A 12,808-nucleotide genomic window follows, 5' to 3' on the forward strand; every position below is an offset into this window, starting at 1 on the left:
GTTGCGCAAATGGAAGAAAGCAGTCTTACATATTTGTTTAATATGTGCGTTGAAGGACATGTCCTGGTCAAAAATGACTCCAAGGTTCCTCACAGCATTACTGGAGGCCAAGGTAATGCCATCCAGAGTAAGAATCTGCTTAGATACCATATTTCTAAGATTTTCAGGGCCGAGTACAATAACCTCAGTTTTATCTGAATTAAGAAGCAGAAAGTTAGCGGCCATCCAGGTCTTTATGTCTTTAAGACATTCCTGCAGTTTAACTAATTGGTGTGTGATACCTGGCTTCATGGATAGATAGAGCTGCGTGTCATCTGCATAGCAGTGAAAATTTATGCTATGTCTTCTAATGATGCTGCCTAGGGGAAGCATGTATAATGTAAATAGAATTGGTCCTAGCACTGAACCCTGTGGAACACCATAATTGACCTTAGTGTGTGAAGACGACTCTCCATTTACTTGAACAAATTGGAGTCTATTAGATAGATATGATACAAACCACTGCAGTACAGTACCTGTAATACCTACAGCATGTTCTAATCGCTCTAATAGGATATTATGATCAACAGTATCAAACGCAGCACTAAGGTCTAGCAGGACAAGCACAGAGATGAGTCCACTGTCAGAGGCCATAAGAAGATCATTTGTAACCTTCACTAAAGCTGTTTCTGTGCTGTGATGAGCTCTGAAACCTGACTGAAACTCTTCAAATAAGCCATTCCTCTGCAGATGATCTGTTAGCTGTTTGACAACTACTCTTTCAAGGATTTTTGATATGAAAGGAAGGTTGGAGATTGGCCTATAATTAGCTAAGACTGCTGGGTCTAGAGATGGCTTTTTGAGTAAAGGTTTAACTACAGCCACCTTGAAGGCCTGTGGTACATAGCCGATTATTAGAGATAGGTTGATCATATTTAAGATTGAAGAATTAATTAATGGCAGGACTTCTTTGAGCAGTTTTGTAGGAATGGGGTCTAAAAGACACGTTGATGGTTTGGAGGAATTAATTAACACATGATCTGTACTGATCTGATGCAATATGTGTTAAAGTGAAACCATCTCTGTGTTCGTCATGCTCAGTGTTTATCTGATAGACCAAGGAATGTGCAGCAATGAACGTTAGAAACCAATCCGACCGGAGTGTCTGTTTTGCAGTGACTCATTAATACTGAGTTTTTGTTTCCTGCTCCACTCCAGTGACTCGTTTCACTTTGACAGTTTGGATTACTGTGTCATAGTCTGGGGTCTATCTGTGATAAGTTTTCTTTTATTTGTTTGTTTTGTGGGTTGTTTTTGAGCCAGAGAACAAACAAAAAAGAAGCTTACACTACAATTTGTGGTAAAAAACAAACAAACAAAGGGATTTTTTTCTACAAGTTACTGAATAAACTCTGAATAAAGTCAGACTGTTGTTTCTCTGTGAAACTGTGAGCACATACAAGATGACAAATGTCTGTCAGTTGTTAAAAGCTCTCACAAAGCTCGAACTGTAGTAGCAAAGTGTGAAAAAAGCTGTATTTATGTTTATAAAGAACTGTTCTTGGAGTCGTGCAGAGACCTGCACTTAAAGCAGGACTTTGTCTCATCGAGGTGACTTAAAAGAAACTCTGAACTTTCAGTTGTAGTTATGTACTTGTTACGGCCAAGAGGGCCAGGCGATGAGTGTGGACTCAAATGCAGACACAGAGGGAAAGCTGGCGTGATGCTTAGTTTAATTACAGAGCAGGAAATAATGTAGGCTATGAACTGTGAAGGCTATGAACTGTGAAGGAACTGTGCGCTATGACTAGATGCTAGATTTCGTGACCGGATCCTGTGGAGGAAAAGGGGCAGCGGCCTGGGTGGAGGTACACAGAGGCACTATAACGAGAAGAGACAGGCAGTCAGTGGCAGTCTAGTGAATCTCTGTCGGTGGATTCAACTATGATGGGTATGGCTTATGCGTAGCAGGTGAAAGTGGCATGTGATGAGGGTGTCCAGGGGGTCCAGAATATACTTGGAGCAACAGACCTGGCAGGGAGGCAGGCAGGTGAAGAGCCACGATGGAGGGGGTACAACCAGATATCAGGAAACCAGCGTCCAGACAGAGATGGGTGCAGTTCAGTTTGGGAAGCGTGACGGCCAGGCGGGGACTATGACAAAGAAAACACGGTGTATAGGAATGTAGACGTTCAGGGATCTCACCAAAGCTTGGCAGCCTAGCACTAACATGGGTTAGCTGTAGATCTGGCAGAGGTCTGTTGTGAGCGCTGGTCTTATATGCTGGTGACTTGATTGGAATCAAGTGTGAAGGCTGATTGGAGTCTCTGCCTGAAGGTAGAGCCCAGCAGAGTGCAAAAACCCCGCACTCACCCGGACCATGACACTACTTAAGTTACACTGCCAAGGAGCAGGTTAATTTCAAAATAAAAGGTCATAGTCTAAGCTGATCGGTGCTCCTGGTCATTTTGGAATAAAAACGGCTGGAAATAAATAAAATGCCTCAGGAATAATCTGTTATTGTGAAAAATAATGACCATGAAATAATATTTCACGATAATAAGTAAATTTATATAGCAGAATGCAATATATTTCACAATAATGAGCATTTTTTTTCTAAATCTGTTCCATTATTTCACAATATCATTCTCACATTACATATCTGTGTCTTATTTATTCACATAGTTATTTATTTCATCATGACCTATTCATTTATTTAATTTTGATACACTTTGGAGTTCCATAATGTGCCACCAGCAGAATTATTTAAGCATTACTAGATTAGCAGAGGAAAGCCATAAATTATTTTATTATGAACTGCAGCATTTGGCATTGCTCTGAACATGGCTTAAACATGATGGCTGCTTTTACTGTATGTTAATGTGACAGACTACAAATCTCTTCTCCACTCTTGGATTTAGGATAAGTGATGATGCTCTGTGCTGAGTCTGCACGATAACGAAAGGGCTGGTAGAATAAAAAACAAAACTTTAATGTAAAAGGAGCTCTCTTACCGGTTTGCATCTTGTGTATGCCGTGACAGTGTGGTTTTCCACTTTCTTTATTGAATAATGCTACTTTACTTTATTTGGTGGACTTCTACTATGTGCTTAAGAGACTGAAACAATGTTGTGCATGTTTCTTCTTCTTCCTCCCAAATTGTTATTTAACTTATTTTGAAAAATTTGGTCATGATGATTAAGCTTTTACCTCAGATTTGATAACTGAAGGCTCCACCCTTAAACTGGTGTATTATCATATTTTTCGCACAATAAGGCGCACTTAAAATCCTTTAATTTTCTCAGTGTGCCTTATAATCCGGTGTGCCTTGTGTATGAATTCTGGTTGTGCTTACTGACCTCGAACTGATTTTATGTGGTACATGGCGCTCAAAAATCTGTCAAAAAATGTTTTAGTAGGACTTTGGTAAGCTACGAAGCCGCACCACTTGATCGATTGTCAGAGCATTATGGCTACCATAGTCAGGAGCCTGGCGGACTCTGAATAATCTGGGTCCAAAACTTCGTCCGCTTCAGGTCCCAAAGTCAAACGAACACTGCAGGATCACTATGGGCAGAAATCTGTGCCATCAGAAACTGAATTTGAATAAGTTAAATTTGAATTTGAATTGCTCAGATTGAATCTGAATTGTAACTTGAATAAATGCTTTTGAAAACTGAATTTGAATTAGTCTAATTTGAAATTGAATTTATGGTTTGAAAATGATCATCACTAAATTGAAATTGAATTTTATATATTGAAAATGAATTCATTTGCTTTGAAACTGCATTTTATCCTTTAAAAATTCAGCTCTCGAATAATTTCAGTTTCACTCTCACCATTCAATTTCAGTTCTAAAATTCAGTTTTTTGAAACTTACATCCGGTTCCGGTTCAAGAGTAATGAGCGCAGATTAATAGAACTACGTTTTACTAGCGGACCGAAAGTGTTACTGACGGGAAGCTACAGCGTCTTGAGCTGAATTAAGACCAGCGGATAAACTCTCAGGTTGGTAATAAATGTATTACATGTATAAGTACAAGCGTCATGTTAACAATTGATAGCCTTACAGTAACTTTTATGCTTATTGTAGCTGTTAGCTAAAAACGCTAATTTAGCCTAGTTTGCCCTGGATTTAGCTTTGACAAACAAATATGATCGACTGTTTCTAGTAGAATTCCAAAGTTGTCATTTTGTACCCTGTCAGAGCCCTGTATGCTTGCAGAGACCCCTACAGTAGGGAAACATGCAAAACAGTGTCCAAACCTTTGTATTTTAGCTTTATTTATGTCTTACACAGCATCCCAACTCTTTAGCTAACTTAATAACTTTAGCTAAAGTGAATAGTTAGTCTTGGCTGCAGAAATTAATAAACACATCTTTCTTTCTTTCTTTCTTTTTCCTCCTGTCTACAGCGGACTCTCAGGTGGTTGGTCCACATCAACCAGTAGTTGCATTAGTTGATGATGATGTTATTTTACCATGTCACGTGGAGCCTGCAGAGGATGTGACAGCTGAGATATTGGAGTGGACAAGATCTGACTTGAACCCAAGATTTGTCCATGTGTGGCGATCCGGTCAGGATCTGGTGAATACAAGAAATCCTTCATACAGGGGAAGAACATCACTGTTCATCAATGAACTGAAGCGCGGAAACATTTCACTGAAACTCTTCAGAGTAAAACTCTCTGATGGAGGAACATATGAATGCAGCATTCCTTTAATGGAGAAAAAATCTTTTGTTAAGCTTGTGGTTGGTAAGTAGATACACATCATATGTTCATGGTGTTGTGGATTTAGTTACAGTGAAAAATCATATTTGTGTAGGATGAGGAAACATTTTATCCCAGAAATGTTTATTTATTAACTTTACAAAGAGAAAAAGAACAAATGCATCAGAATTTTGCGATAATAATAATTTTGTAATTGTGAATTACTGTACAAAATGTTTTTTTCAACTATTAATATCTTCTTCAAATGCTTTTTGCTCAGCATCAGATGCTGCCACCTCACCTGTCATCAGTTTGTCAGGGATTGACAAAAACAGAGGAGGAGTGGTGTTACAGTGTGAGTCTGCAGGCTGGTATCCAGAGCCTGAGCTGCTGTGGTTGGACGGTGAGGGAAACCTCCTCTCTGCTGGACCTACAGAGACCCTCAGAGGTCCTGATGACCTCTATACTGTCAGCAGCAGAGTGACTGTGGAGAAGAGACACAGCAACAACATCACCTGCAGAGTCCAACAGAGGAACACCAACCAGAGCAGAGAGACACACATACATGTTCCAGGTTCAAATTATATTTTTACATTTATGATAGAAAGACTTTGAATATCTGAAGTCCGGTTTTATTGAAATGTTGTTTTTTTTATTATTTCAGAGGATTTCTTTGACATCACCTCCAGTTCTCCCTCAGTCACAGACACTTTGCCTGTTAGTTTGGCTCTTTGCATCATCCTGTTAATTTTATCAGTTGTTTTTCTTGTACGTAGAAAGAGGAAACACCTGATGAGTAAGTCACTGATGAATTATTCTTTACCTTAACAAAGCATCAGTGTTTTCACTGAGACTCTGATGAGTGGTTTAATATTTCACACTAAGTTTTGGCATTTCCTTCTTGTTCAATTTTAATTTCAAAAAGGGACCAATAGAAGGCCAAAGAATCACACTGGAGATGTTCAATTTCCACTGAAGAAGACAGAGAGAAAGAGCAATTTAATATGAAGGTAAGAGGAAAAATTGAGAAGCAGAATTAACGTGTGAGTAGATAAACATAAATAACAACTTAAATATCCAGATGTTCATTGTTTTTCCGGAAATAGAATACTAATTAAAAAAAATGTTACCACAGATTTCTCACTTAGATAGGGAAAATTTGTGCTCAGTGTATCTTATTCAACACAATTTTATACAGACACAAAAAAATAAGAATATGACTTTTTAAAATAGAACCCTGATATGAAAAACAGGGCTTAGTGTAAAAGTTTTGACCTTGTCATTGTGTTTTATATCATATGAGCAGATCTACTGATGTGGTTATAACTAGTGTTGGGCTCATACTGTAACTCACATTAGACTTTAAAGTAATGTGTTAAATTACTTATCACTTGGAGTGAGTAATCCATTACACCATGTTTTATATTACTTTTATGCTATCCATAACAAGGCCTGAAACGCACTTTGATATAATTACCGTTTAACAACATGAACCTAGACTACAGTCGCACAGACTGACACAAATCTTCATCTTAACAATGAAACCAGAAGTATCGACATTCTGTATTAGACGTACAGACACTAAAAAAACCCTCTAAAAATACTCTAGTAGAAAAGTAGAAGACATGACACAAAAGCAAAAGAACTCAATCACAATTAAACACATTTAATGACATGACTGTGATTGTAATGTGACTACTGGAAAAATAATTAGAAAAGTACTATGCTACAGCAAAATGTAATGTGATTACACTCATATTTTACAAAGTCAGACCCAACCCTGGTTATAACTCTGGTAATTAAATGGTGTTTGTTATTCACTTTATTCTCTCTTTCTCTCCTTCTGTTTATTAATTCTATTATGAAATTATCACCCTGGTTAGCTGTACTGTAAAGTACTAATGTTATGTTGTCCACATTAACTTAATATGAATTTGAAAAACTGTATTATCTTGTAATCTCTGCCATCTCTCAATGGAAGTTGCCAATAACTTCAAGGCAGCAGCTCCAGGAGGAACAACAGAGGAGGGAGGATGCTGAAAATACACTTGGCGACTTGCCAACACGTTCTCACTCCCAACTCGTCAAATCTGTGACGCATGGTCAGGCTCCCTCTGCTTCACTTATCGACGCGCAGGGTACCCCCCTGGCGTCGAGAATTGACGTGCAGGGTCCTCCTATTGAATACTATAGCGCTCCCTAAACGTTGTTTATTGACGACAAGAGATTGCCGCGGAAGAGCCTGTTGTCCGTATATTTATATATTTCCAAAATCACATTGTAGTGACGTGTACTGAACACAATATATTATATAATGTAAACAACTACCTGAGAAACATCAGATACAGCAGATAAATTAATTATAGGCCATTACTTTTGTATCGTTTATTGCATTTATGGAGGGAGAGATGTATGCTGGGTAATAGCACAGCTAGCGACCGGGTGACCCGCTTCGGATGTTCAGTCCATCAGGCGTTATTAGTAGAAATCAGTCCCATAGAAAAAAAATACCCATACACCTTGTGTCAAAATTTGATTGATGACCCCAGCCTTGACCTTTTGACCCCTCCCCTCCCCCACCGGAAGTGTGTAATTTGATCCCTAAGCGTGACAAATTGCATCACCTTGTGTCAAAATTTGATTGATGACCCTAGCCTTGACTTTTTGACCCCTCCCCTCCCCCACAGGAAGTGTGTAATTTGATCCATAATCGCGCCACCTGTTGTGAGAAAAAAAATTAAAAAAAGTTTTTAGAGGGAGGGGGGTCTGCGGAGGGAGGAGAATAAAAACAGAGAGGAGGGCGCACACTATCCTATGCACAGACGCAAGATGGATCCTTTCATTCTGCAGCCCTGCGTTCCTCTGTACTTGGACGGGGAAGAGATCTGCTCTCCCGAGGCCGTAAGCATGGGAGGCAGCAGCGGCGAGTGGTCTTCGTCCATTATCAGCGACACCCCCGTCACCGTCTACAGTAACAGATCAGAAGCAGCCGATGCTCCGCGGAAAGAAGGGAGAAATAAGGAGGTCTTCATGTTCCGCAGCCAGATACCGGCTCCGAGGAGCTTGCGGGGAGAATGGACTCTGCCTATTGAGGGCTGTGGAAAGTGGGGCTACATCTTCAAATACGAGCTGGGAGAGCTTTGGCTCTATCAGCTTAATGAAGGAGAAAACTTGACGGAATCGAGCAACCTTGTGAAGCTGACTTCCTGTGACTGGGCCGTGTTGAAGCTGCTGATTGCGCTGGTTATCGGAGAGGCTAACGAGGATTTTCCTATTCCAGAAGAGGAAAATGTTACTCCTAAAAGACGCCGGAGAGAGGAGGATAATCCTCCCCCTCCCCCTCCTCCTCCTTCTCCTTCCGACTCCTCTGCAGAGGATGATGAAATAGAGGTTGATGATCCTCCTGCCACCATCGCTGCTGAGAATGATGGGGATTCCACCGTTGAAATAGAGGTTGATCCTCCTGCCACCATCGCTGCTGAGAATGATGAGGATGAAATAGAGGTTGATCCTCCTCTTCCTCGCCTCCCTGCTGAAAAAACTCCGGACAAACAGGACCCCCCTGTAGAGGATTCCTCCTCGGATGAGGAGGATGATTCTTCATCCGATGAGGATGATAATCCTCTCCACATCATTACCGAAGAAGAAGAAGAAGAAGATCAGCCCCTGGCTGAAAAACTTTCAGAAGATGTTCACCCAGCTCCAGAAAAAAAAGAGGAGAAAGCAACCCCTGCTTCAGCGGATGAGAATAAAGAAAACATCCCCCCAGCTCCTGAAAAAAAAGCTTTGGAAGAAGAAGAAGAGGATATTCCTCCTCCTCCTCCCCGGAACGGGGGCATACGCTTCAAGGCCGGAGAACTAAGCAAGACTAAAATAATCTTGTCAACCGTCTGGTCTTCAGGAGCCACAGCCACGGGCAGATGGAGACTGCGGGCCAGCCTGCGCTCAACGGATGAGTCTGATGCGCCCGACATTTTCGTCATGGAGAAATTCAACCCCGACTGCGGTTTATTTCGCAGCATGATGGTTTTACCCGCCAAAGAATGGATCGTAAGGATGCTGCAAGTGAGGAAGGATATTACAATTCTTTTTCAAAGTTGCTGCTGCTGGAGAGACGCCGTAGCGGTGAAAAAAACTCTGAGCTTCTGAAAATCCCCGCCCATCCCGGACCACGCCCCCTTCCTTTTGTTTTAAAAATGAAGCCCGCGGTCGTTCAAAAAGCCTTTTTTAGCTCTGAGAGAGAGAGATGGATTCTGCACCCCTGCTTCGCGATGAGGAGGTCAGTTCCTCGGACGAGGGTGAGCTGGTACCCGACACTCCCGGCTACTACGAACCTCCGGAGCAGCAGCAGCATGCCGACGAGATGGACGGCTGGGCGTCTTCTTTATTCATCGACGCTGTGAAAACCGCTGTGTATCATCTGGTCAACTTGGTGATCAACAAGTACCGCACCGAGGAATGCAACGGCTGTAAGATCGATCATCCCAGCCAGAGACAACACGAGTGTCTGCAAATCTTGGAGGATGATTTTTACTCGGACAATTATTACACCATCAGAAAGAAACTCCTCTCCCCTCGTTTCATCCCTTCCATTCAACATCTGCTGATTGCCCGCAACATCAAGACGGATGACGTTAAAGTCAGCACGGTGGCGGAGACTCTGCTCCATGAACTGAAGTCGGTGAGAAGAGTTTTTGACGCCATCACCGAGGCTTACGACAATCTGGTGGGACAGGATGTGGTCAAAATCGGGCAGTTAAGAATGGTCACAGAGTACTACAGAGGGGGAGACTGATTTCTTTTTTTGGTTTCTTAAAGCATGTATCCTATATTTAACCTCGTTTTTTAAACACGTATCCTCTTTCTTAAAAAACCTACCTCGTTTTTTAATCATGTGTGTTGCTTTTTTAAAAACATGTATTGTGTTTCTTAAAAACCTACCTCGTTTTTTAATCATGTGTGTTGCTTTTTTAAAAACATGTATTGTGTTTCTTAAAATCCTACCTCGTTTTTTTAATGATGTATTTTTTAAACATGTACGCTGCTTTTTTAAAGCATATATCAGGGTTTTGAAAAAACGCTGATCATCCTGCATTTAGCACACTTTTAAAAACATGTATCCTGTTTTTTGTAACCTTTTTCAAAAGCATGTTTGATCTCAGGTTTTTTGAATTAAAAAAATGTATTCCTGTTTTTGCATGTTAAAGCATTTATCTCTGGTTTTGAATAAAATGTATCCCGTTTGATTCTATAAGCGTGTTTTATCTCAGGTTTTGAATTAAAAAAATGTATTCCTGTTTTTGCATGTTAAACCCTCTGGTTTTTGAATAAAAATATTTTTTAAATGCCTTCATCTCTGGTTTTTGAATATAAAAGTATGTTTAAACAGATCCTCGGTTATTGAATAAAATAAAAAATAATAAAAGCCGACTCCTGCGACGCAATAACGCAGACGGCTTTATATCACAAGACGGGATGGCTGAGAAAAGAGCGATGAAAAAAGTGTATTACGACCCCCTTCACCCCGGTAGTTTCGGAGGAGTAGATAGGCTCAGGCGGGGTGTGGAAGAGGAGACGGGTAAAAAAGTGGACGTTCGCAAGGTGCAAGATTTTTTATCCGAGCAGGACGCTTATACTCTGCACAAACCGGCGCGAGTAAGATTTAAGAGAAACAGAGTGTTTGTGACCAAACCGCTGAAGCAGCTTCAGGCCGACCTGTGCGACATGAGACACCTGTCTGAATACAACGACGGATTTAATTATTTATTGACCGTCATAGACGTATTTTCAAAAAAGGCTTATGCGCGCGCCCTTAAAAAGAAGACGGGGTCGGAAGTGACTGAAGCTTTCGAGTCTGTGTTGAGAGAGAGTCAAATACCCGAAAATGTACAAACCGATGCGGGAAAAGAGTTTTTCAACAAGAGTTTTCAGGCTCTGATGAAAAATCACGGCATCACCCATTTTGCCACCGCCAGCGACCTAAAGGCCTCGGTGGTGGAGAGGTTTAACCGCACGCTAAAAACGCGAATGTGGAGGTATTTCACCGCCCACAATACCAGACGCTATCTGGAGGTGTTACCCGATCTGTTAGAAGGGTATAACCGCAGTTATCACAGCGGCATTAAAATGACGCCTGCCGAGGTGTGCCCCGAGAACGCGGATCAAGTGTTTCGCAACTTGTACGGAACGACCCCCGCCCGTCCGAAAATAAACATGAAATTTAAGAGGGGGATCTGGTGAGAATATCCAAAGTGAGAGGAGTATTTGATAAAAATACGAGCAGAGTTTCACGGACGAAACCTTTACTGTGACCCGGGCCCTTCGGCGCTCACCCCCGTGTACAAGCTGGAAGATTATGACGGGGAGCCCATCGAAGGGTCGTTTTATGAGGCCGAGCTGCAGAAAGTGAAAATGACTGAGGACAAAGCGTTTCATGTGGAGAAGATTTTAAAGCGGCGCGCAGTCAGAGGCGAAAAGCAGGTTTTTGTCAAGTGGAAAAACTGGCCTGAGAAATTCAACAGCTGGGTGAAAGCCTCGGAAGTGGTCGGCGTATAAAAAAAGAGCCCCCCGGATCATTCGGCTCATTTTTTAATTTTCACTCGCCTCATGGAGTCCGAAGGGTTTTACGTGACCCTGCCCTCCAACGCCAGCAAGGAATTATTTAAAGATAATACGAGCGGATGCTACACCGTGGACCTGGCCAAACCCATAGAGCTGACCGGAGAATGGACCGTGGGTCTTTGAGAATTTATTTACCCGCGCACTTGGTACAACCTACCCCCGGACACCTCCTACTTGGAGCTGATGCGAACGAAGGGAGAGGAGGAAGATCAGCCCCTGGTGATTTTAAAATTTGGCAGGGGAGGTCATTACGGCCGCATTAAAGATCTATTGGAGCACCTGGTGCCGGCGATCCAAAAGTACGACCCCTCGTTCGAGGCCTCTTTCAACAACATCACCAAACGTCTGAATGTGAAAGGCAACGGGAGCCATAAAATCAAGGCCTTCCCTCCTCTGGCTTACATGTTGGGATTGAGAGCGAACGAGTGGTGGACCGTGTCGAAGCGCTCTACCCCCTATCCGTGCGATATGAGCACGGGAGTATATAACCTGTTTCTCTACACCGACATCGTTCAGTATCAACCGGTCGGCGACAGCTACTCCCCGCTGCTACATTAAAACCATTCGCGTCGAAATTAAAACGGACCGTGACAGGTTCGTGGATTTTGTTTACGGGAAAACGATAGTCAAGCTGCACTTTAAACCCACTTGAGAATGGCGGCGCGCCTCCCTCAGGACCCCCACCGTTTTGTGCGCTATTATGAAGGGCAGGTGGGCGGATCCCTTCCGGGGTTTTACGGAGCCCCCGTGATGTACGGCAGAGGGATAGGCTCCATCTTCTCCAGGCTGTTTCGTTTCGTATCTCCTCTCTTCAAAACGGGGTTCGCCGTAGCCAAACCTCACCTGAAAACGGCGGCCACCAACATCGCTACGGATGCTGTGAAAAGAGTGATGGGAAGCTGACCGAGCCCGCCAGGAGGGGGCGGGAGGCATGATGGTGCTGTCCCGCAGGAAGAGGAAACGCCCTGTAATAACGCATATTTTTTGAGAAAGAAAAAAAAAAATTAATTAATTAATTAATTAAAAAAAAAAATTTAAAAAAAAATGTCTCTCTTACACAAGAAATCTGCCGAATGCACCCTGGCCGAACTGGATCTATTTTCGGCTCCCATGACCCAGCTATCCATAGAGGATAAAAAATATCAAGAATGCCAGCAACTCTCTGCGCTGAACGACAACTCACCCATTGAATTTTTCATCCCAGGAGACGGGGAAAAGTATCTCGATCTGAACGACACCATGCTCCATCTGAGGGTAAAGATTACGGAGAGAGACGGGAGCAACATCCCACCCGATGCCGGCATAGCGCTCATCAATTACCCCCTCAACACAATTTTCAGTCAGTGCGACGTTATTCTGGGGGATCGTCTGATTTCACAGTCCAGCGCCACCCACCCTTACAGGGCCATGATCGAGACGCTGCTCAACTTTTCAGAAGACACTCTAAAGAGTCAATTCAGCGCCGGCCTGTTTTACAAAGACACGGCGGGAGCCAT

The 12,808-nt window shown here is 42.4% G+C and overlaps 1 protein-coding gene across 1 annotated transcript; it reads left to right on the forward strand.

The window, feature by feature from the left end:
* Window positions 1–1,790: 1,790 nt before the first annotated feature.
* On the forward strand, window positions 1,791–5,519 carry LOC109194279 (butyrophilin subfamily 2 member A2-like). The gene is made up of 4 exons (XM_025904675.1): window positions 1,791–1,847; window positions 4,343–4,736; window positions 4,972–5,265; window positions 5,356–5,519. Exons 1-4 carry the CDS (start codon window positions 1,791–1,793, stop codon window positions 5,517–5,519), a joined length of 909 nt encoding a protein of 302 aa, XP_025760460.1.
* Window positions 5,520–12,808: the final 7,289 nt, after the last annotated feature.

This window comes from Oreochromis niloticus, unplaced genomic scaffold, assembly GCF_001858045.2.
Source record: "Oreochromis niloticus isolate F11D_XX unplaced genomic scaffold, O_niloticus_UMD_NMBU tig00003245_pilon, whole genome shotgun sequence".
Lineage (NCBI taxonomy): Eukaryota > Metazoa > Chordata > Actinopteri > Cichliformes > Cichlidae > Oreochromis > Oreochromis niloticus.